We start from the raw sequence: 22360 nt of genomic DNA on the forward strand, positions 1-22360 counted from the left end.
AAATCAAAATGAAGGTTATTTGTTGTTTGTAATTAGGAAAGTAAAACCTTTTTTTTTTTGGCATTGCAGTAACCAGTGAGCACCACTCAAGATTCACATTCTATTTTTAAAATACAATTGTATTTAGTTGCAAGATATTCTCGGAAACGTCAGCAAATAGATCATAATTGCATAACAAACCAGATTTAAGTGCACCTTAAATTTGGAATATTTAATCAGATATCTAAGCTTAATCTTTAGATGTGTTCTGTGTCTGAAATAAGCATGCAGTGCTACACCAGGAAAAACACAAAAAAGGAACAATTCTACAGTCCTAGATATTCAGTCAGGACCACTAGTCAAAAAAGGACTGAAATTTCCCTCTGCAGGAAATATTATATTTGTCAGCTTTGCTTTGGCCTGGCAATTCCCTTCCACACAAAAACATGAAGTAAATCGGGAAAGAGAGTAGCAAAAAGAAATCCAGTGCAGAACGGAGCATACAAAAAATACAATTCAGACAGAGAGACAATTCAGAGAGAAGCTAGGATGAAGGAAGCCAAAGTGGCTTGCAGATGTCCAGCAACTACAGGTGGGCAAAAGAAACAAAGCATGCCATCTGTGTAAAAGAAGAAGCAGATGCAAGCACTGAGATCAGCTGATCTGCTATTACTGCCTGAAGTAATTCAAAAATAAACGGAAATGAAGCTGAATAATAAGTGAGCCCACCGTGCACATCCTTGTAGGTAATAAAGTAATAGATGTTGTTCCCTCTGTTGTGTGACTGGTTGTTTCAACTGGTGTGGGAGGAGAAGCCAGCGCTGGAGATGTTGTTTCACTTGGACTTGTCCGATCAACTTTGTCCAGCACAGTCGTTTGGACTTTAATGGCTGATGGACGGGAGGTTGTAGCAGAAGTGGGAATACTGAGTTTTTGGGTGGAGCTCACCACATCGGGCACTGGTGTCACCGGTTGGGATGCAGATGGTGACACATTAGTCTCTGTAGTTGTTGAAGTTTCCTCAGATGTGGTTGACTCTCTGTGGACTGAAGTTGGTATAGCTGTAGATGTTGTGAGTGTAGTTAAAGTAGGAAGAGGCAGTGGAGCAGTTATGGTGGTCGAGTGGGGTTCTGCTGTGGTTGTGTCAGGAGGTTTGGTTGTTTTTGCTGTGGTAACCGGCTCTGCTGATGTTGTGATGGTTGTAGTTGTCACTTCTGATGTGGTTGTTGTGTCAGAGCTTGGTGTGACAGTTGGTGGGCTGACAGTGGTTGATCTGGTGGTTAGTGCTGCTGGCCTTGTTGCTACTGTTACCCTTGCGGTGAATGGCCTGATGGTTGCACGCTCAGTCGACGTGGTTCTGGGAGTAATTCTTGTTGTCACAGGAAGTCTGGGTGTTGTCCTGAGGGTGGTCATCTGTGTGATAATGGTAGTTGTTGGAGCGGATGTAGGTCTTGAAGTGGAAACCAGCCGGGTGGTGACTTTGTCCAGGATAGTTGTTGTCCTAGGAGGTGCTGTGGAAGTAGTAGTGCCGAGTGGTGATGAAGATGGATGGGATGTGGTTGCAGATGTTGTTGACACCTGGACTCTGCCTGTTAGTGGATGCATTGTCTCTGTAATCAGTTGAATGATGACAGGTCTTTGTGTTGTGGTAGCAACAGTAGGTGGTGCACTTGCAATTGCTGTGGTAAGCTTTGTCTCGGGGGAAGAATGCATAGGTAGAGGCAGGGGTGTAGCCAGTTTTTTGGTTGTGGTGGCTATGAATTGTGCAGTTGATATTTCAGGAAGTGTCCTGGTTTGGGCAGTGGAAGGTGTCGATGCTGATGTTGCAGATGCTACAGTCGGCTCAGTTGTTAGTGGAATGTGAGGAACTGCGGTAGTTGCAGTGGAAGCGACCACATGGACAACAGTTTCAGATTTGACCTCTGGTGTCGTCTCCACTGTGGCTCTATAGACTGGGGTGGAGGAGGTCTGCCAATGAGAGGGGCGCCAAGGTTCTGAAGTACTAATAGTAGTAGGTGGACTGGTGGAGCTATCAGTTATGGGGGATTTTGACAGAGGAGTAGTTTCTATCAGGCTTGTCGTGATTATAGGAACTGTGGACACAGTGGATATTTTTGGTATTTCTGGAGGTCTTGAGGTTGCAGTGGCACTTGTGATGGTGGTTCTGTCTGTAACCGGGACAGCCGCAGACCAGGAAGTTCTCTCAGTATAGACTGTAGATTTGGACAAAGGAGCAGTTGTGGTTTCAGCCTGTATTGTGCCAGATGCAGGGGAGTCAGTTACAGATACTTTCTTTGTGATTGTTCTCCAGTCTGTAGTAGCCGAGGTAGAGGGAGATGGTACGTGTGTGCTTGGTGCAAAATGAGTGAGGGTTGTTGTTGTTAATTCAGGAGCCGTTGTTGTGGGCGTTGTCAGGTCTGTAAAGGTGGTGTGCAACATCCTCTCTGTGGTTACAGATGGTGTTATGATGTGTGGTGTTGTTCTAGTAGTAGTAAAAGGTGCAGATGGTGTGACTAATTCCGTCATCTTCGTTGAAATGATTTCTGGCAAAGCTGTAGTTCCTGTTACAACAGAAGGAGAGGCTGGAAGACCTGCAGCTGTTGTGAAGGCTGTGCTTGGTGAGCCAGATGTGATGGATGTTGTAACTATAGTTCCTTCCACTGTTGAAGATTTTGATCTGGTGTCAGTGTGTGCAGAGGTAGTTGTACTGGGAACTATAGTTTTTTCTGTAATTACAGAAGTTTCCAGGACCAGAGCAGAACTGGGGCTGGAAGCTGTGACGATCAGAGCAATCCCTGTGGAATGTGTTGTGGCCTCTGTGGTCTGCACAACTATAGGAGTGCTGCTTGTGGTTGTCCCCTCTAGAGAGGTTGTGGTCAGAGCTGCAGTGGTGGTTGCTGGCTCAGTAGTCACAGGAGTGGTGGTGAATAGTGGCTGCAGGGAATCGGTGGACTTGGTGGAAGAAGTGAGCCAGAACAGGGGTGTGGTGGTAAAAGAGGTGCTACTTGTCCTAGAGGTGCTGGGACCAAAGGGACTGACAGCAGAGCTCAACGATCCACTTATCCATTCTGTTGTACTCATAATAGTAGTGGGCGGAGCCACTGTCACTTTGACAGTTGACAGTGGTTCCACTACCTCTGGTCTCACAGCAGTGGGCACTGCCGGAGGCGATGGGGGTTCTATTGTACTGGAAGGTTCAGGACTTGCAGAAGGAGAGATAATGGCAGGTGGTGTTTCCGAGGAGCTGGTGTGCAGACTCGCCTCTGGAACAGTGGAGGTGATTTTGGTTGTGGAAGCAGTGTGTGGAGGAGCAGCAGAGGCAGCAGTAGTGGAGGCGGTGGTATTGAGGGTACTGGTGGAGGCAGTAGTACTTGCAGTGGTTGGCTGTGCAGCAGATGGTGTAACGGGCTGCACAGCGACTGGAAACTTGATACCTGTTCAGCCAATAAAAGGTTTGTTAGAGAAACAACAAGCTCAGAAAAGAGATACAGGTCATGAAGTGGACTGAAAGAGTGCAGATAACTTTTATCTTTTTAGCAGGAATATCAATGATTAGGTTAAATTTGAGACAGCTGTAAATTCGTTTTCCTAAATCTGCAAGAAGGACGGCAAAACTGTGCATCTTGGTGTATTACTAAAACCATAGCAATATTAACTATTAACTTGCTTAACACAGAGAATTTAATAAGCTATATTACCTATTGTAAATATCAATGTAATTCACATTTTTCATTTTTGTTATATTACTATATTATTGTGTTGATTTTACCTATTGCTTTTCTATAGGTCGCCTATTAAACAACACCTATTAACACATTGCAGAAAAGTATATTAATTTTTATAATACAGACACTAAGGTAAGATTTAAAAATGAGAGAACCTCTTAACCCTTCACAAAGTTTTATGACTAAAGTTGAAACTTTTCAATGACATCCGAACAATGTTCACATACACCTTATATGCCATATATGCTTTATTAGCAAAAATTATCAAGTATCAGTATCAGTGCTTGCTAATATTTTAAAAAACTACCAACTAACTAGTATGTTTAGCCTTTATTAATACTGTTTATCATAATGTGTTACACAGATACTCACAGTCTTCAATGTACACACACCGACGAGTGACCTCATCCAGGACCATGTGTGGGGGGCAGACAGGAAGGCAACCCTCCACTCTGAACAGAAAACAATTGACAGCTGAAACTACAAACTCTGCATCGGTACTCAGAGGCCAAAGCAGTAAGAGCCTTTTGCATGTTGTTTATAAAGGAGTTTGCAGAGACATAAAAAATAAAAAGAAGGAAAACTAATTGAGGATTTTATTTCTAAAAGAGCAACACTGTCATAATTTTTTTTTAAACGATATCATGATCAGCATCAGGAAAGGTAGTGTGTATCTGGACGCTATAACTCACTGTATTTCAGAAGCATCTCTGAAATAAACTTTAAAAAATACTTCAAAAAATTGTCATTAATATTTAAGTCTCCAAAAGTTGAATCTGTTCATCTGGACGTAGCGTTTTGTGGGAGAAACGTTTCGTCACTCATCCAAGTGACTTCTTCAGTCTCAGCTGACTGCAGGTTTCCCCAAACCTTATAAACAGTACATTTGCATAATGACTGAAACCAGCCCACTGAAGGAACAATGGGCTGTGAGGTCAGTTCCTTAATCATAATTATGCAAATTCCCATGACCACTGATCAACAATCACTGACCAAAACCCACTGATCAAAGAACACTGATCAATGACCATGAGTACCATTTACAGAGAGTTGGGGAATGGCTGCAATCACAGCGTTGTAAGATGGCGAAAGATGTGCCCTTAGGCCCCCTCCTCGATTCAGAGATGGTCTTTCCCTTTTCACATAAATGGCCTCCTTGACTCCGCGCTCAAACCAGCGTTCTTCCCTGTCCAAGATGTGTACATCCTCATCATTGAAAGAGTGTCCACTGGCCTGTAGGTGTAAATAAACTGCAGAGTCCTGGCCTGATGAGGTAGCTCTTCTGTGTTGTGCCATCCGCTTCGCTAGAGGTTGTTTGGTTTCCCCGATGTATAAATCCTGGCAATCCTCCTGGCACTTAACAGCGTACACTATGTTACTCTGTTTGTGTCGGGGGACCCGATCCTTGGGGTGGACCAGTTTTTGAGGCAGCGTGTTTTGGGGTTTAAAAGCCACAGAAACCCGGTGTTTAGAAAAAATGCGTCTCAACTGTTCCGATACTCCTGACACATATGGGATCACTACAGGTTTTCGCCTGGGCAGCGGTTGTCCTTCTCTCCTGGATCGGCTGGAGCTTTCTTTAGGTGCCTTCCCAGCTTTGACAAAAGTCCAGCTGGGATAACCACATTTACTCAGGGCCTTCTTGATGTGCTGTCCTTCTGCCTCCCTGGCCGCTGTGTCAGTGGGGATGGTGTTCGCTCTGTGTTGTAGCGTCCTGATGACACCCAGTTTGTGCTCCAGTGGATGATGAGAGTCATGTGGCTTTTAAACCCCAAAACACGCTGCGCCAAAAACTGGTCCACCCCAAGGATTGGGTCCCCCGACACAAACAGAGTAACATAGTGTACGCTGTTAAGTGCCAGGAGGATTGCCAGGATTTACACATCGGGGAAACCAAACAACCTCTAGCGAAGCGGATGGCACAACACAGAAGAGCTACCTCATCGGGCCAGGACTCTGCAGTTTATTTACACCTACAGGCCAGTGGACACTCTTTCAATGATGAGGATGTACACATCCTGGACAGGGAAGAACGCTGGTTTGAGCGCGGAGTCAAGGAGGCCATTTACGTGAAAAGGGAAAGACCATCTCTGAATCGAGGAGGGGGCCTAAGGGTACATCTTTCGCCATCTTACAACGCTGTGATTGCAGCCATTCCCCAACTCTCTGTAAATGGTACTCATGGCCATTGATCAGTGTTCTTTGATCAGTGGGTTTTGGTCAGTGATTGTTGATCAATGGTCATGGGAATTTGCATAATTATGATTAAGGAACTGACCTCACAGCCCATTGTTCCTTCAGTGGGCTGGTTTCAGTCATTATGCAAATGTACTGTTTATAAGGTTTGGGGAAACCTGCAGTCAGCTGAGACTGAAGAAGTCACTTGGATGAGTGATGAAACGTTTCTCCCACAAAACGCTACGTCCAGATGAACAGATTCAACTTTTGGAGATTTACTTTCCTGGATGATTGAGAATGCATCAAGACATTAATATTTAAGGATCATAAATTGTATGACAGAGCAATAATCCCACATTTCTCTCAAGTATAGTAATGATGGATAGCTCCCATAAGCGGTTTTTGTTGTTGTTGTTATTACAAGATCTTTTATTGTGATTACAAGATCCCAGTTTCATAATTATGTGATTCCCCCCCAAGTTCTCATTGACTCTGAATTGAAAACTGAAATTCGTAAAGTTTCTGTCAGTTCAAACATCAGCTCAGCATTTTCACTAAATATGTTACCAATAGTCAGGTTGATTATCATCATACTAGAGTAAAAATAGGATGGCAGTTTGGAAAATCAATGCAATTACAAGTAGTTGCGGCAATCAACCAACCAGTGGTTGAGTGTGCAACTCTCTGGCCAACCATTTTTGATTGGAAAGAGATTACACAGAAGAAACTGCACAGTTAACCCAGAGGAAGACAAGCTGCATCCAAACAAGTGAGGTCCAACTCAGACTGACTGCAGTCACTGCTGGATGGGTTGGAGAAAGTTTGCAGGTAAACAGACAGATTGCCATCACACTGCAATCAATCTGAATAAGTCTCCACTGATGAGCACAACTCGTTTCCAGTGTGTCTCTTTGCAGTAGGGAACTTGATTCAATTGGTAGCCAACTGATTGTCCTATTGTTATATTCCTATGTAAAAGCAAGGATCCCAAGTGCCGATGTCATTTTGAGGTTAAATTGCTGTGCTGCAGGAACTACATTACCATTCGCGAAAGTGTTTTTGGATTTCTGTGTCAAATCTATGAGGTTTGGTTGGGCTCTGAATGAAAACAGTTAATACGCCAACAAATTTGTGATTTCTGCAAATTTATCACAGCTAATCAGCATATTATCACAAACAGATTGATCTCATTCAATCACAAACTGATACTAGAATGATTCTATCTTATTGCTGTTTTGATGCAACAAAGTCACTTTGAGGATGCACATGCTTGAAGACCTGGTCCCAGTCTTTGAAGTCTTTAATGTCTGCGTAGAACTGACTTTTCAAGCTGATAATTCTGGCTGTAATGTTCAGAGTAAAGGGGAAGATCTCACTGTGGGATGGTGATGCAGGCTTCAGCGAACGGGTCGCTGCATGTCTTGAAACAGGGGCTGACGCAGGCGTCGTACCTCCACTGACAGCGAGGGGCTGGTGGGGTGTCTGGGTTTGGGCCTGATCAAAAACACACAATACTTATTAAATGTTTAGTAAGCTTAGTAAGCATTATGGTAATATGTGGCAGTTTAATCACCCCTAAAGTTACAATGTACACATAGCTGAGAAACAATTGAAACAATGATTTACCAGGATCACGAGTATCATTCATTCATGCGAATATCATTCATTCTGTAAATTTACATTGTGAAACAAAAATAATGCTCATTTTAAATATACAGAAACATGTACAGCATATATATATCATTCCCTATATGCCTATTTGTTGTCAATACAAATAATGGCAGTAAGAAACATTATGAAACAAGACAAAATAAACAAAATAGTTCTATATAGCATCATTATTATTTTGACCTTCAGATCAATCTGTTAACCTTGAAAAAAGGCAGAGGTCAGATTGTATGTAAGTCATGGTTCAAGTAAGTCTTTCACGTCAAAAAAATTAGGTTAGAAAAAGTTGTGCTTATGAGGTCTTAAGCAGCCGTGGTTTCCAGTGTGAACAGCAGCCCTGTCATCATGACCACATTAATTTTTCTGTTATAATCATAAATAAAAAATTCAGCAACACTGATGATTACTGAGTGTTATATGATGTGCTGCTGACCTGACATTTTGAACAGCGTGGCCTTGCGGAAGCTGTCCAAGTGTCTGTATTTGATTAGGTAGAGGCGAGGTACAGCAGCGTATAAGAAGAAGCCGGGTTTTGCATGGGACTCGAGTGAGTCATAGCCTGGGATCCAGGTGTTCCTGCGGAGGATGAAGGTAGCTCTTTCCCAGAATGCCTCACTCTCCTGCCACTTGGCCAAAGTCAACTGGCCATTGGGGCTTGCAGACAGGAAGTAGTTTGGCCTGTCAGCTGCCTCAAAGGAAACTCGCGATGTGTCTGAGTAAAAGAAAAATAAATAATTCATAAGTATAAAGGAAAGCTCGCAAAGCAGAAGAGCTACTGTGATTATGTTTTTTAAAACACAAATAAGACAAATTGCTTGAATTTACCAGTTCTACTTATGCACAATCACACTCTGGTGTTAAAAAAACCTGAGTAAGTTGGGGTGGAGTATTCTTAAAAAACTGAAAAATTAATTAATAGCCCACTGAAAATAAACTGCTTTACTCGTTTATAAAACTTATCACTTTATTAAACTTCAAAAGAGAATTAGCAGAAAAATATTTCCGTATGTTTATTGGTTTAAAGTGTTTGACGCTTAAAATGGATTCCAGGTAAAAAGTGAAACAAGGTACATCAAGCAGAAAAGTGAGCATTGATAGAGTCATGTTTTTGAGTGGCAGGTCATTTCAAATGTAACATTTCTTTCAGCTCCGCAAATATCAGCAAACACCAAAAAATGGGTGCTTGCTAAAGGTATTGTATTTATGATAAGAAAAGCACGACCGGACAGGAAGAAGGGCTTTTTTTTTTAAATCAGATATTGGATCTGTATATGATGTGAAGGTGTGTTTTCGTTATATACTGGGAAACATCTTGCCAAACAAGCTGAAGTACACTAACTTTGTGTTATTGAAAGGTTTCATGAAAGTACTCTGTTGCACTATGTTGGACTGGTGCACAGTAGCTGTGGTGTTCTCGGGCAGTGTTAGGTTACATCAAGAGATCAAATTAAACTTAAGCTGATGATGCTTAGATTCATTCACTGATTTCAACCTTTATTTCAACTGTTTGCTCTCTAGTATAAATACAGTATAAACAGCAAACTGCCACTGTAAGAAACAGCTTTTATATATTATTATTAACACTGAGTTACATACTGTTGAACTCAGTTGTGTAAATCGACAAAGATCAGTCAAAATCCTGCTCCTCACATACAAGGTCATAAAATGGGGAATAATCAGTCCCCATTTTATCTTAATGACCTTATAGTACCATATCACCCCATAAGAGCACTTTGTTTTTGCACTGCAGGTTTACTTGCAGTGTTTACTTCATTCCAAACACTGTCAAACACAAAGGAAACAGTGGAAGATGAGAAAGCCAGCTAGCCTGTTTTCAGTCGCTGCAGAGAGAGATTCTTAGTGAAACTCTGATTTTCTCATTAATGTGAGGTGACGGGATGGAGGAAGATCATCCAGAAAATAAAATGTCAAACACATGTCTGCTGTGTAGGAATCGTGCTTTCATCAGGAAAATAAGTTCAAGCTCAATCTTTAAATTCAAACACTAGAAGGCACCACAAGGCAGTTTTCAAAGAACTAATAAGCTAACATTAATTATGAAGTAAATACGAGCGGTCCACAACCTTTTTTGCGCTATGGACCAGTTTATGTCCGACAATATTTTCATGGACCAGCCTTTAAGGTGTCACAGATAAATACAACAAAATAAAACCAGTACCGGTACAAAAAAAAAAAAGATTTATTCATAACACATGGGAAAAGGCCCAGGGAAACCGAGTTAACGATGAAAACGATTAAAAAAATAATGATAAAAACCAATAAAAACCCTGGAAACCATACATTTCACACCCGAGCCTCAACTCTCGCGGGCCGGTACCAAACGACTAACAGCCCCGCGGGTTGGTCCCGCTGCTCTAAACAAACTTTAAACAGCTGCTCTCAGTCCAGTGGAGTTTTTTAACACGTTTTGGTTTTCTGAACTTTTATGTTCACTATTATTAATAATAAATTTAAAAGGTGTGAGGCAGATAGCATCTGCTCAGCAATGGCCAACCAAACAATGTTTGCAATAGCAACAGCGAGTAACAGCTAAATGAAGAGAGAACATTGGGTTAACAATTATTTGCTAAAACTTTACAATGTGATAATATATCGCCGCTGTATTTTCAGCTTGATTGCTAAGCTTTGTGTTTTGGAATTGATAGCTGAATATATACATAGAGTCTACCACACTTTCGGGAATAGATATTAAAGTTTGCATTCCTACATCTTTTTCCTTCTTCTTGTATTTTTTCTTCCAAGAAAAAAAAAATCTTTGTCCAGTCACCAGAAGGTAAAGAGTCAGAGTTGAGAAACCAGACATTACAGATTTGGCCAAAGAAACTCATATTTTTTTAGCTGTGAATTTAACATCAGAGCTCCCCTGTTTAAACAGCTTCCTACTGGCTTTCGACCAGCATATCTGCGTCTCTTTCATTCAGGAGCCCGCTGTATTCTGCTGACAGGAAAATATACCACTGTGGTATCTACACAAAGATCAAACTTTCCCAAACCCACTACAGAAGATCTCTTTCATGCACTGATACCACCAAAACCTACACTAGTAAACCAGATACAGACTTTTTTCTACATTGAAAAGAAATGAGTGTAAAATAAAACTATAAAGCCTCTGAACTAACCAGTTTCCCACACTCACTAAATTTACAAACACAAGAAACTTCCTTCCTCTTGGAAGTTATAATTATTGTCTACAGTTTTAATTAAAATGCTGGCATCATCATTTGAAATAGAAGAAAAATAATTCTACACAAGATGTGGTTTGTGTTCTTCTTTTAAGAAATCAACTAAATCAGTTTTTTTGAGCAGTTATTATTTTGCCTGCAATGAAATGAATCTCTCTCTGTATATAAAGTCAAACTTTTTCATTTTAAACAAATTCATTCACCATGTGGTCGAGCTCTGCTGAGGCCAGGTGTCATCATGAACAGCGAGATGATGTCAGGGGTGTCGCTGATGTTGCCACTTTGCACGAAAACAAAGCCGCTGGATTTGCTGGCTGCCAACAGTGTCGTCCGATCCCCGAAGGTAAAGAGCCTGAAGGGACCTTTACCCAGAACTGCAGACAGGCATCAACACTTTATTGTAGGATTTTAGCTCTTTGAATTCATAATTCCTCCAACAGCCTAAAAACTGCTGCTCTGTCACAGCATGATACTTAACTGTGAATGGTTATTTCATTAAAGATAATCAATGTTGCACTGCATGTAATGCTTTCATTTTAATAATACATTTGTACTTCTTTGTATAAAGTGCAGGGCATATCATTTATATACAGAAATCTCTCTCTCTCTCTCTCTCTCTCTCTGTCTACATATATAATTATATATATATATATATTGTAGCGGGCCAGGGCTGTTTGGGGTTTTGTTATTTACAGTTATGTTCTGTTGTCATGTTACCATAGTGACAGGTGACGCCCTCTCTCCGCGACGGTGTGTCCTTCCGGGGGGGTTGGGGGGTGAGAGGGCGCCCTGTGTGTTGTTGTTGCTGTGCTGTTGCCGCGCTGAGCAGTTGGCTAGCGGCAGTGTTCTCCAGTAAAAGCAAGACCGAACGAAACCTCTGTCTCCTCCTTGTCTGAGCTCGCCACATTGGTGTCAGAAGTGGGATAGCTCACCCTCGCCGGAATGGAGAGAGACACTCAGAGGCTGGAGCAAGCCGTCGAGGAGAGCATTCGCTGCTTGGGAAGTGGGCGATTGAAGAGAGAGCAAGCGAGCGGCCATGTAAGTCCCCCGACGGCGCGAGCGCACCACGGCAGCGGCCCGTCGCGACCGACGCTGGGACAGTGCTTCATGGGCTGCCTCTGTCGACCGACACGCCGGGCCCCCAACAGCGAGCAGTGATGCCTGCAACGCCAGCTAAGGTACCGAAATACAATGGGCTAACCCCGCTAGAGCCCTACCTCTCACAAGTACGGCTAGCCGCGAGGCATAATGGCTGGAGCGACGAAAAGGCTGCTACACACCTAGCGCTAGCATTGGAAGGAGATGCACTGCAGGTACTCCTTGACCTAGCCCCGTCAGAGCAGCATGAGCTCCAGGCCCTCACCATAGCTCTCGAGAGGCGATTTGGGCAGCAGCACTCCACTGATCAGAGCAGGGAGCAGCTGACCAACCGGAGCCGTAGGCCGGGGAAGAGCCTGGGCACCTTTGCAGCGGATGTGTTGCTGTATGCTCGTCGTGGCTACCCAGAGTTCCCAGCAGCAGCCCGTGAGGAGCTTAGCCTGCATGCTTTCCTGCGAGGACTTTTCCCAGAGTGACTACGCCAACACGTCTGCCTGGCCATGCCTCAGACTCTCTGTGAGGCGCTCCTTGAGGCTGAAAGGGCCGAGCTTGTGCTCACCTCACGACCTGACCAGCAGTTGCGCCCCACAAACTACCCTCAAATCAGAGCTGCAGACTGCGACAGTGAGGGGGAGGTCGCGGGGATATACCAGCCGCAGCCCTCGGTGCCCTGGAGGCGTCCCATCGACCGACCGACCGCTGCTACCGGTGCGATGAGCCTGGTCACGTGGCGCGCGACTGCCTGGCGCCCGCCCCAAAGGCCAGAACTATGTGGCGTCAGGGGGATGAGAGGGGGAGTGGTACAGCGAGGGGACCACCGCTCCAGCTTCCTGCCCCCCTCCAAGAAAGATGCACGGTGGCGGGCCTAGTCGGACACCTCAAGGGACTCTACCTGAGCTGCTGTGTTGAGGACCAGCCCTGCCAGGCCCTGGTGGACATGGGGTCCACCATTTCCCTAATACGACCTGGTGTGTTTCCTGGAACATCCGGGCCGCTTGTGATGGGTTGGTCGCCCATCAACACCCAGCTGATGACAGTGACGGGGGAGAGAACTGACATGCGGGTGAAGAAACCGTTGCGGATCCGAGTGAAGGATTTGGAGCTGGTGCACGACTTCTGACTTGCTGACATCCAAGATCAGTGCATCATCGGCCTTGATCTGCTGACCCGCTGGGGGGCCTGCGTTGACACTGCGAAGCTGGCTATCACTCTTGGTACAGAGACTCTGGCCCTCCAGTGCGGTCAAAAGCAGGGAACCAGAGACTGCAGGCAGACGCGGCTGGTTCAGCACACCATCGACACCGGCTCTGCTCAACCCATCTGTCTGCGCCCACGCCAGCTGCCCCTCTCGAAACGGCAGGGAGAGCGGGCCCAGGAGGCACAGGGCGTGGCTACTGCTCGGGCCACAGCCGGCGGAGGGGGATGGCTCTCGTTGACCATGCAGCAGCTGAAGCAGGAGCAGGAGGCTGATGCAACGTTGGTTCAGGTGGGGGCCTGGCTGGAGGTAGCACGACGCCCAGGCTGGACAGGGGTGTCAGGGCAGGGGCCCGAAGTGAAGGCCTACTGCTCCAGGAGCCTGAGGGAGCGGCCGCGAGTGGTTCGTGAATACACCCGCCAGGCCCAGGTCAGCGCCGCAGTACGACAGAAAAGAGCCTGCGACACCAGGTGCCGAAGGGGAGCGTTCGTGCCTGGCGACAAGGTTTGGGTATACTGCCCGGTTCGCAAGAGAGGGGTGTCCCCCAGGCTGTGCGGTCACTGGCAAGGGCCGGCGGAAGTCGTGGGGCGGCTGACAGAAGTGGTGTACCAGATCCGCATGCCGGGCCCAGGGTGCGTGGCGGTGTTGCACCTGGACAGGCTCTCACCGTACCGCCCACCCGCTCCAGCAGCCGCCGGGGCAGGGGATGCTGGTGGCACCCCAGGTTCTCATCCGAGTGACTCTTCCCCTGCTGGTCGAGATCGGCCTGCGCGTCGAAGGAAGACACATGGACATTTGCAGGACTTTGTGTTGGGTAATGGGGTTGTCGGGGACGACTGACCCCTTAGGTGGGGGCTATGTAGCGGGCCAGGGCTGTTTGGGGTTTTGTTATTTACAGTTATGTTCTGTTGTCATGTTACCACAGTGACAGGTGACGCCCTCTCTCTCTCCGCGATGGTGTGTCCTTCCGGGGCGGGGGGGGTGAGAGGGCGCCCTGTGTGTTGTTGTTGCTGTGCTGTTGCCGCGCTGAGCAGTTGGCTAGCGGCAGTGTTCTCCAGTAAAAGCTCCTTGTCTGAGCTCGCCACAATATATATATATATATATATGTATATATAAAAAAAAATAAAAATCTCTGCTCGCCCCTGTGGGCGGTTAATCCTTCAAGCTCGGGTCCTCTACCAGAGGCCTGGGAGCTTGAGGGTCCTGCGCAGTATCTTAGCTGTTCCTAGGACTGCGCTCTTCTGGACAGAGATCTCCAGTGATGTTCCCGGGATCTGTGACTCCCATGCTAGGCGATATATATATATATATATATGTATATGTGTGTGTGTATATATATATATATATATATATATATATATATATATATATATGTGTGTGTGTGTGTGTGTGTGTGTGTATGTGTACATATATATATATATATATATATGTATGTGTACATATTACATATATATGGCTCGGGTAAAGTTTGTAGCATGCGTGCTTGTTGTTTTTGTCTGCTTCCACTTCTCTTTTCACTAGGATGATGTCGGCGTAAATGTGCAGTCATATTCGTTGTGTTCCCACTAGTGCTGTCAGCGTTAATCTCGTTAAAATGACTTTAACGCCATAACGCCGCAAATCTCCGTTAACGAGTTACCGCGGATCGCCCTGCGTGGGGCTGGACGGCGTCAACACGTTAACAAGCTAACTGCGCTAATGCACTAGTTCCCACCAACTGAGCATTGCGTCCATCCGACATACTGTTTTACTTTTGTCCATGACGCGCTTACCACCAGGGTCATGCTTCACATGAAAACCAAGATAATTCCAAAGGCCAGATCTGAATGAGGGTGGGGGAGGTTCAGTTTCGGGTAGCGTTGAGGCAGTTGCCATGTTGCAACGAGCTTAGCTTCTGTCTTGCTAGCTTGTGCTGCGCTCAGTGGATCTGCACTCGACAGTGTAGCCTAGGCGGAGTAGTCGAACGCAGATCCACTGAGCGCTCAACACAGACAGCATCGTCAGAAGAAAAGTTGATAAAATAAATAAAAATTTTTGCATTGTTCGATACATATGCGTACTGAACCGAAAGCACTGTATCGAACGGTTCAATATCGATACGAGTATTGTTGCACCCCTAACATATATATATATATATGTATATATGTGTGTATATATATATATATGTGTGTATATATATGTGTGTATATATATATGTATATATATACATATATATACATATATATATATGTGTGTGTGCGCGCATGTGTGGAGAGATTGTTATACCTTTGTTGTAGAATTCACAATCGTAGGCTGCAGAAAAACAAAGAGACTCTTATTAATAACAGGATGAGTACTACTACTATCAATAATGATATAAATACTATGAAAGTAGTACTGAAAGGTACTTTATAAGCACGTAGATATTAAGCAAGTAGATATTAATTTTTATTAGAGCCTAACCAGTATAGGATTTCAAGATCAATATCAATATATGGTCATTTAAAATGCCCCGCAACATAGTTTAAACTTCCATCAAGTTCTTCCCTTTTATAGTTTCCATCTTGACATTTACATAAATTCTCTAATTCTACTGTAGATAAGAATTTATATATAATTAATTATGACAACTATTGATAATAATTTGCTTTTCAACAACCGCTTTTCAACCGATAGCAGTTTAACTGATAACGATGTAACTACAATTAGAACATAATTTTTTAAAGTTTTTATGTTCTTTTCCAAATAAGCTATTGAAGCTCAGTTATTCCTCTGTAATTAATTAAACATATGTGTAGTGTTCAAAAAGGAATGCTTTGACAAATAAAATCTGCAAATGTTTTTGCTCCCTGTGGTCTGACTGACTCACGGCATAGGGAAGGAGAACGCCAGTCCACAGGTACACCCTGGTGGCAGCAACGCTGGGCGTACGCTGCCACGCTGGTGCAGAAACACTCGCAGTCGCCTCCTCGGCTGCAGGCACATGTGTCTGCTAGACAGTTCATGTAAAACCAGGTGACATCCACCTAAAGGGAAATATAAGAAATATTTTTTACAGATTTATTGCAAATAGATTAATTAATAGCAACTAGAATTTCACCCCTTAATTAAAAAATAAAAAGTTTGTAGTACTTGTAAAAAGCTCAGGGTAGAGCCGTTTTGTTACTCACCACTGGGTGGCAGGCTTGGAAGATCTCACTGAGCAGAACAGCACATTGTCGTTTTGCAAAAGGTTCTCTGAGTGGACTGAGAGTGCAGGGGTGTCTGATATCTGGACTGTTTACACACTGAAGACGCACACATACACAGGGAGATAAAAGGAAACATTTATGTCAAATGAGAAAGATCAATTTCACTATAAATGAATCACTATTTCAGTTTCAAATAAACTGAAGTTGTGATGAAAAGGCTTGCAAGTTATTGTCCAAGTGAAAAGGTAATTTCATAGTTAATCACCTTCATTAGATCATCAGAGCATGATGGACATACAGGCAGTGTTGGGGAGTAACGGAATACATGTACCGCCGTTACGTATTCAGAATACAAAATATGAGTAACTGTATTCCGTTACAGTTACCGTTTAAAAAGGTGGTATTCAGAATACAGTTACTTTGTTGAAATAAATGGATTACACGGCGGTACTTCCCTGTTTCATATTGTCGCGGGTCAGGACTGTTTGGGTTTGTTTGACAGCTACGTTCTGTTGTTCCAGGCGGCAGCGTTACGGTTGCCATGGTTACAGGGTGACGCGCTCTCTCTCTGCGTGTTTCCTGGGTGAGAGAGCGCTTTTTTGTTGTTGTTGTTGTTGTGCTAAGCTAAAAGGCAGAATGCTACAGGCATAGCTCTAAAGCATGTAGCCTGATGGGCAGTGTAGTCCGTGCTGCAGGGAGAATGGACTGCCATACCCGTTATGTGTCTGTGAGCGAGGGAGGGAGAGAAAGGAAAAGTCCGAGCTGTCACGGAGCAAAAACGGGAGCTGGAAGCATGTAAATATAATAATAACCACAGCAGCCAAGAAGAGTGCCTGAGGAGCCCATTTGTAAGTAAGCTATTAAGACTCAACTGTACACTGTGTTCGTGTTTTCCTCCGGAAAAAATAAGTTCCGTTGGAGAAGCCTTTCAACGCCTCTCTCTGTCTCCCGCAAGCAAACTTGACCCAGACAACAAAGTAAAGCTAGTTTTCGGCTACCAGCCCGACAGGGAACCGGACGTATTAGCCAGAGGTCCCTTTACTACGTTTCGGAGCCGCGGACCTTCAGTAACAGTAATAAATCACAGCAATAGGACATTCATGTAGTTGTAAACAGCATGATAGTATATTAAGTATTCCAAAGTATTCAGAATACGTTACTCTCATTGAGTAACGTAACGGAATACGTTACAGAATACATTTTGGGGCATGTATTCAGTATTCTGTAGTGGAATACATTTTAAAAGTAACCTTCCCAACACTGCATACAGGTGATGTTTTGCTCACCTCTGTTGCAGTCCAGCTGTTTCCAAACTCCTGTGGTGTTGGGGAGTCGATGTTGTCAGGCGTTCGCATCTCATTCACTGTCTTCAAGTCAAAGTTCCCACACAGTCCACTCAGCTTCCCCTGAACACATCACATCACCTCGTTTTAGCCTGTTAGCTCATATATTGTTAATACCCTCATGATATTACATTTTACTTCATATCATAGCCTCTTAAAATTTGTGACTGACAGTAACACAGAACTGCCTGTGTGATGCTGCTCTGGGAGTGGTGTGTTCAACAGTCCGATTGAAAAAAAAAAATCTGTTTAGGCTCTTCAGTGCTCCTGTTTCAGGAGATGATTCGCTGTATGTTCCTTTGTGAAAGGAAAGGACATGCCACGATTCATAACAATGTACCGTCTGACCTTTCACAAAAATAATCAGCTAAACTACAAGTGATTCCCATCATGGCTGCAGATAACTCAGAGGTCACTCAATTAGAAACCAGAAAAATCCCAAAATATCAAACTGGTATAACATCAGTTTATTAGGAATCATATGTGGAGTCACTTTATATTGAAGATCAGCTGAAGATCTGCAAAAAAAAAACAAAACAAAACACTGAACCAGCATCTTACCTGCCAGCGAGGTCCAACCTGGACATGCACCGTAGTCTTTCGGTCCCAGAGGACTGTGACGTCTTCCTCTGGGAAATGAATCACTGTGAAGTATCCAGCTGGCCAGATGAACATCATCTGCTTCCTGTCAATCACACTGGATGGATTCTGCATAAACAAGTGACTGTAGTTAGATGGCAGCTATCCACAGAAAAATCCTTAAATCTTATTCAGAAGAAACAAAGATGACACACAAAGACACTGTGCAGCACATCTCTCTGTGCCAGGGGTAGAAATTGCTTTAAAAGTGACTCTTACTGGCTTCCCAGTGTCATCATCAAAAGCGACAAAGGATCTTCCAACGTTGATCAGCAGGGACTTCCTGCAGATGATTCCACTTTCAAAACAGTCGACGTTCTCAGCTGTGACACTGAGCATCACATCAGCACTGCTCTGTGGAGGTGAGAAAACACAGCTGCTGTAATAGTAAATGTCTTTATAGCTGAGAAATCTCAGTGTAACAATAGGCTTAGTGTTTATTATTACAGAGTAAAGCAGGTTTGTGTGTGTGTGTGTGTGTGTTGGGGGGGGGGGGTTCCACTCTTATGGACCAAAAAATATATCACATGCTCATGCTAGGACTATAGTGCCCATAATAATCTTTTTGTCACATACCTTTACAAGATAAACTTTACATGCTCCAACGTAGTCGAATAACAGCCCATCGAATGTCCTGTAGTGGCGATCACCGTAAGCCGTGCACAACGATGGACATGGCTGAAACACACACTGGAACGTCCCATGCTGGCAAACACTACAAAGACAGCAATGCCTCAGTGATTCGGTATCAACTTGTTGCCACTTAGTTAGAGGACATTTTTTTCACATCTAATGGCCTCCTTTTGTTGAGAGCCTCAGGTTTACAGAGGGCAGAAAAGTGACCGATGAATTGTCAAAGGCTGAACTGCAGTTCATTGCGCTATTAGGCTGTCATCTACATCTTCTTCCCTGGCTGAGGTTTGAAGAAGAAATGGAAGGATGGGAGAATGACTGAGATCACTGGGAGAGTGTTTCCTTTCACCAGTGATGAACAGTCTGAAGCAGAGAATCAAAGAGTCATACAAGAGCCCGCTCTGTTTTCAAGGCCTTTTTCTGTGCTGTGATAGCAGAGAATTATAGATATCAGGTGGCCACTTTCGAAGCTCTGACAACCTCGGGATTCTGAGCTTTCAGGCTAAATCTGACTTTGAAAAATTGTCGATGGTACTAGAAATTGTTTGCTTGATTGTCATATTAATTTTGACAGCTATTGTTGGCAAGTCCAAGACCAAATTTGTAAAGCGTGACACAATGAATGATTGCCTGAAGAGAGAAAGGAAATGTGATATGTAAAGATAACATGAAAGGAAGATTTTCAATTTTAATGAACAAAGTTTTCTAAAAACACTGAATCTGTGGAAACATACCACTGGTAGCAGGGCGAAGAGACTCTGTCGCCAGGGTAATACTCTTTTCCTTTCCACAGACAGGGGCATGCGGCGGGCTCAAAGCACTCATCTCCATGTTTCAGCAGCCTGTGGGAAACACCCCAACTGTTAAAGGACAAACACTTTTAAAGCTCTGTATTCACTGAGTTTATGTAGAATTGAGACCAATGGATTCTGTATGCTGGGGCTGAAAAGTAAAGCCAGTGTTAAAGCGCCTTAAATCAGCATTTTTTTCTAATAGCCAGCAGGGATCAAAAGGACACTTGGATGTCTAGCACTTTACTCATCACTCTGCTCACTGCTGCACTCCTAAAAGACATGTACAGAGGCAAGACCTCCCTGTTTTGTACTTCATTGTGCATAGATCCATAAAATAAGAAGAGCTATATTTCAAAGTGTGATATAGTTACTTAGAACTGAGAACTATGCAGCATAGAGCAGATGTTAGCACAGGAAAACAGTTTGAAACACATATCTTTATGTTATAAACATGCTCATTAGAGTCAACAAGGAGACTAAATGTGGGTATGCTTCATTGTGTGATTAGCAAGTCATTCTTAGTCACACCTGCCCCTTGATAATCTTATTCTTATTCAAAACACCAAGACAGACTATAAAGATGTTGAGATTTTACAACAAGACTAGTGTGAATCTATATCCTTTTTAATACAAAGTCTCCATAAAAACTGTAACACATGACATCTTGAAAGCATCTTGAATTACTGTGGCGCAGAGCTTTGGACTTGCCTTCATCACCACTGCCACTGAAAATGTATCTGAAATGTTTACATGTGAAGCAGTTTATTTAAATGTGAGACCATCTTTCCAAAAGCTTAAAATGTACTAAAACTGGGTCATGCAAAAAGTACAATGATCACAAACACAGCATCAAATCTACAACAGAATGGCTGAAAAGAGTCAAAGTCATAAATGTACATAAATTAATACCTGCAAAGCCCAATAAACTGAAGTGACATTATTTTATTTTTTTAAGTGGTTTTAAAAAAAAAAGTGCATATATCTGATCTTTTATGTATACTTTTGACCCTTTGTGGATTAGAAAAAAATTCCAAAGTAAATTCAAACTTCTGTACCCAGGTCTTGCTTTTTAAAGAAGTATGCTGTGATGTATTGTGCCCTGAAAATCAAACAGATAATCATTAGAAGCCTAAAATTACCATGATATTTACGGATAGGAAAGGTGCTTGCCAAGACTAAGCTGGGTTTAAGGACCCAGAGTGAAAGCTGAGTGAATACCGAACTGAGTAGGCAGACCCTTAACTTTAACAGGTAAAAAGCAGATGAGGAGTGAGGCTGCAGCCTCCCTTTCTACCTGTTCATCTTTCTAAAGTAGAATCATTGTGGCGATCGCTCACTTGTGTTGGTTTTTTTTTTTTTGCTTTTTGCGGTCAGCGTTGTATTCTACTATGAGAAAGATCTTAGTGTGTGTCCTCATTAAGGATTTGTGTTGGTGTGTAGCCTCAGGTTTATGTTGCTAAATGGTGATTATGAAACAGTTTCTTTCAGCTGTTTACAGAGTAACATGAAAGTAATCTAACAAGTAGTGTAACAAATTGCTTTTTCCCAGGAGTAATTAAGTAACATACTGCAAGTAATGCAGTAATATAATAACAATAATAATGATAATAATAATAATAATAATAATAATAATAATGGATTGCATTTATATTCATTATGCGTTTATATTCATATTCATTATGCGTAATAATTACTTTTTTGAGTAATGACTGATCACAAGAAAGAGGGAAAATACCTCAACAAACATGCACAAACATTTGACCCACAGCATGCAGTTAATCTCCATGAATTTAATTTCTTTGTAACAATTGTGGTGACTCTCAAAAGGGAGCCAGTTAGAACCCATGACAATCGATAAGGAATCAAACCAATCAAAGTGATATCGATAATGGAATTGGAATCACTACATCCCTATTGACATTCATGTCCATGATGAATGCCATCATATTATAGCAATGTATGCTGTAATGTCACCAAAACGCCTAGAATTAAATCATTATAGTTACAAGAGAAACATAATCTGACTGTAAACAGTGGCAATATAATCCAACAAAAAAGGAAGCTGAAAAAAAATTATTTGTAATAAGAGTGCTTTGCCACAAAACTGGCACCTATGAGAGTGTGTTGTGTTATACATTCACCCCAATCAGAACAAATATATCTTGAAGACTGTTGCAAAATGCTACAGTTCATTTTGTAGAAAAAGAAATGTCATTCAACAAGAAAAACAAACCAACAATCACCACTTGAGGAACCTAACCGGTGTAAGACTATGCATTTTTAAATCCCATTAACATGATTTTATGTTCATTTTAAATTGACGGACAAATAATTATCCAATAATTACGCCAAATGACAGCCGACACATATCCGTTTACTTACTAACGTTCCCTGACCCTAACCAAACACCCACTTAGCCAGACGTTAATAAAAAATAAGGACTGCTTACTACGTATTGTGACCAAATGAACATGATGTACAAGCAGCTCTGCCCCTACCAGAGAGTATGATTTAATTTGTAAAACACTCATTGAGGAGGGTTATCACTCCTGAAATCTAAATAAGCAAATCATTTCCAAATGATCATGTTGCATTAAATTTAAATATCCCTGTATCCATACAAAATTAACAAGTTTTTACATCTCTATGTGTGGAGTGATCACTAAGTGGTTTTGATTGGGTGTCTCACCCACTATTTTCACACTAGGTATGTGTATATATGTGTGTGCGGGTGC

At 43.0% G+C, this 22360-nt stretch overlaps 1 protein-coding gene and 1 long non-coding RNA gene across 6 annotated transcripts in view; one reads left to right on the top strand and one right to left on the bottom strand.

Moving 5' to 3' along the window:
- otog (otogelin) overlaps window positions 1-22360 on the bottom strand; it is a 76602-nt gene that overhangs the window by 15464 nt on the left and 38778 nt on the right. For 3 of the 4 annotated variants that reach the window (XM_019355617.2, XM_019355615.2, XM_013267520.3), the window contains 13 exons: window positions 19566-19673; window positions 18775-18913; window positions 18418-18552; window positions 18121-18267; window positions 17503-17622; window positions 16196-16312; window positions 15895-16051; window positions 15312-15338; window positions 10957-11127; window positions 7984-8262; window positions 7259-7376; window positions 4077-4156; window positions 709-3413 (listed from right to left, as the gene is read on the bottom strand). In XM_019355617.2, the coding sequence (XP_019211162.1) occupies window positions 709-3413; window positions 4077-4156; window positions 7259-7376; window positions 7984-8262; window positions 10957-11127; window positions 15312-15338; window positions 15895-16051; window positions 16196-16312; window positions 17503-17622; window positions 18121-18267; window positions 18418-18552; window positions 18775-18913; window positions 19566-19673 (4303 nt within the window). The remainder of the gene's footprint in view (window positions 1-708; window positions 3414-4076; window positions 4157-7258; window positions 7377-7983; window positions 8263-10956; window positions 11128-15311; window positions 15339-15894; window positions 16052-16195; window positions 16313-17502; window positions 17623-18120; window positions 18268-18417; window positions 18553-18774; window positions 18914-19565; window positions 19674-22360) is intronic. The other variant, XM_019355616.2, reaches the window with a different exon arrangement.
- On the top strand, window positions 17014-21249 carry LOC109200146 (uncharacterized). Of its 2 annotated transcripts, none has more exons than XR_002060362.2 (3): window positions 17014-17064; window positions 18429-18560; window positions 19625-21249. It is a non-coding gene; the product is annotated as an uncharacterized LOC109200146 (long non-coding RNA). The 2 variants fall into 2 exon arrangements; XR_003214473.1 differs by lacking the exon at window positions 17014-17064 and adding an exon at window positions 17235-17289.

Source organism: Oreochromis niloticus, linkage group LG1 (assembly GCF_001858045.2).
Source record: "Oreochromis niloticus isolate F11D_XX linkage group LG1, O_niloticus_UMD_NMBU, whole genome shotgun sequence".
Taxonomy (NCBI): Eukaryota; Metazoa; Chordata; class Actinopteri; order Cichliformes; family Cichlidae; genus Oreochromis; species Oreochromis niloticus.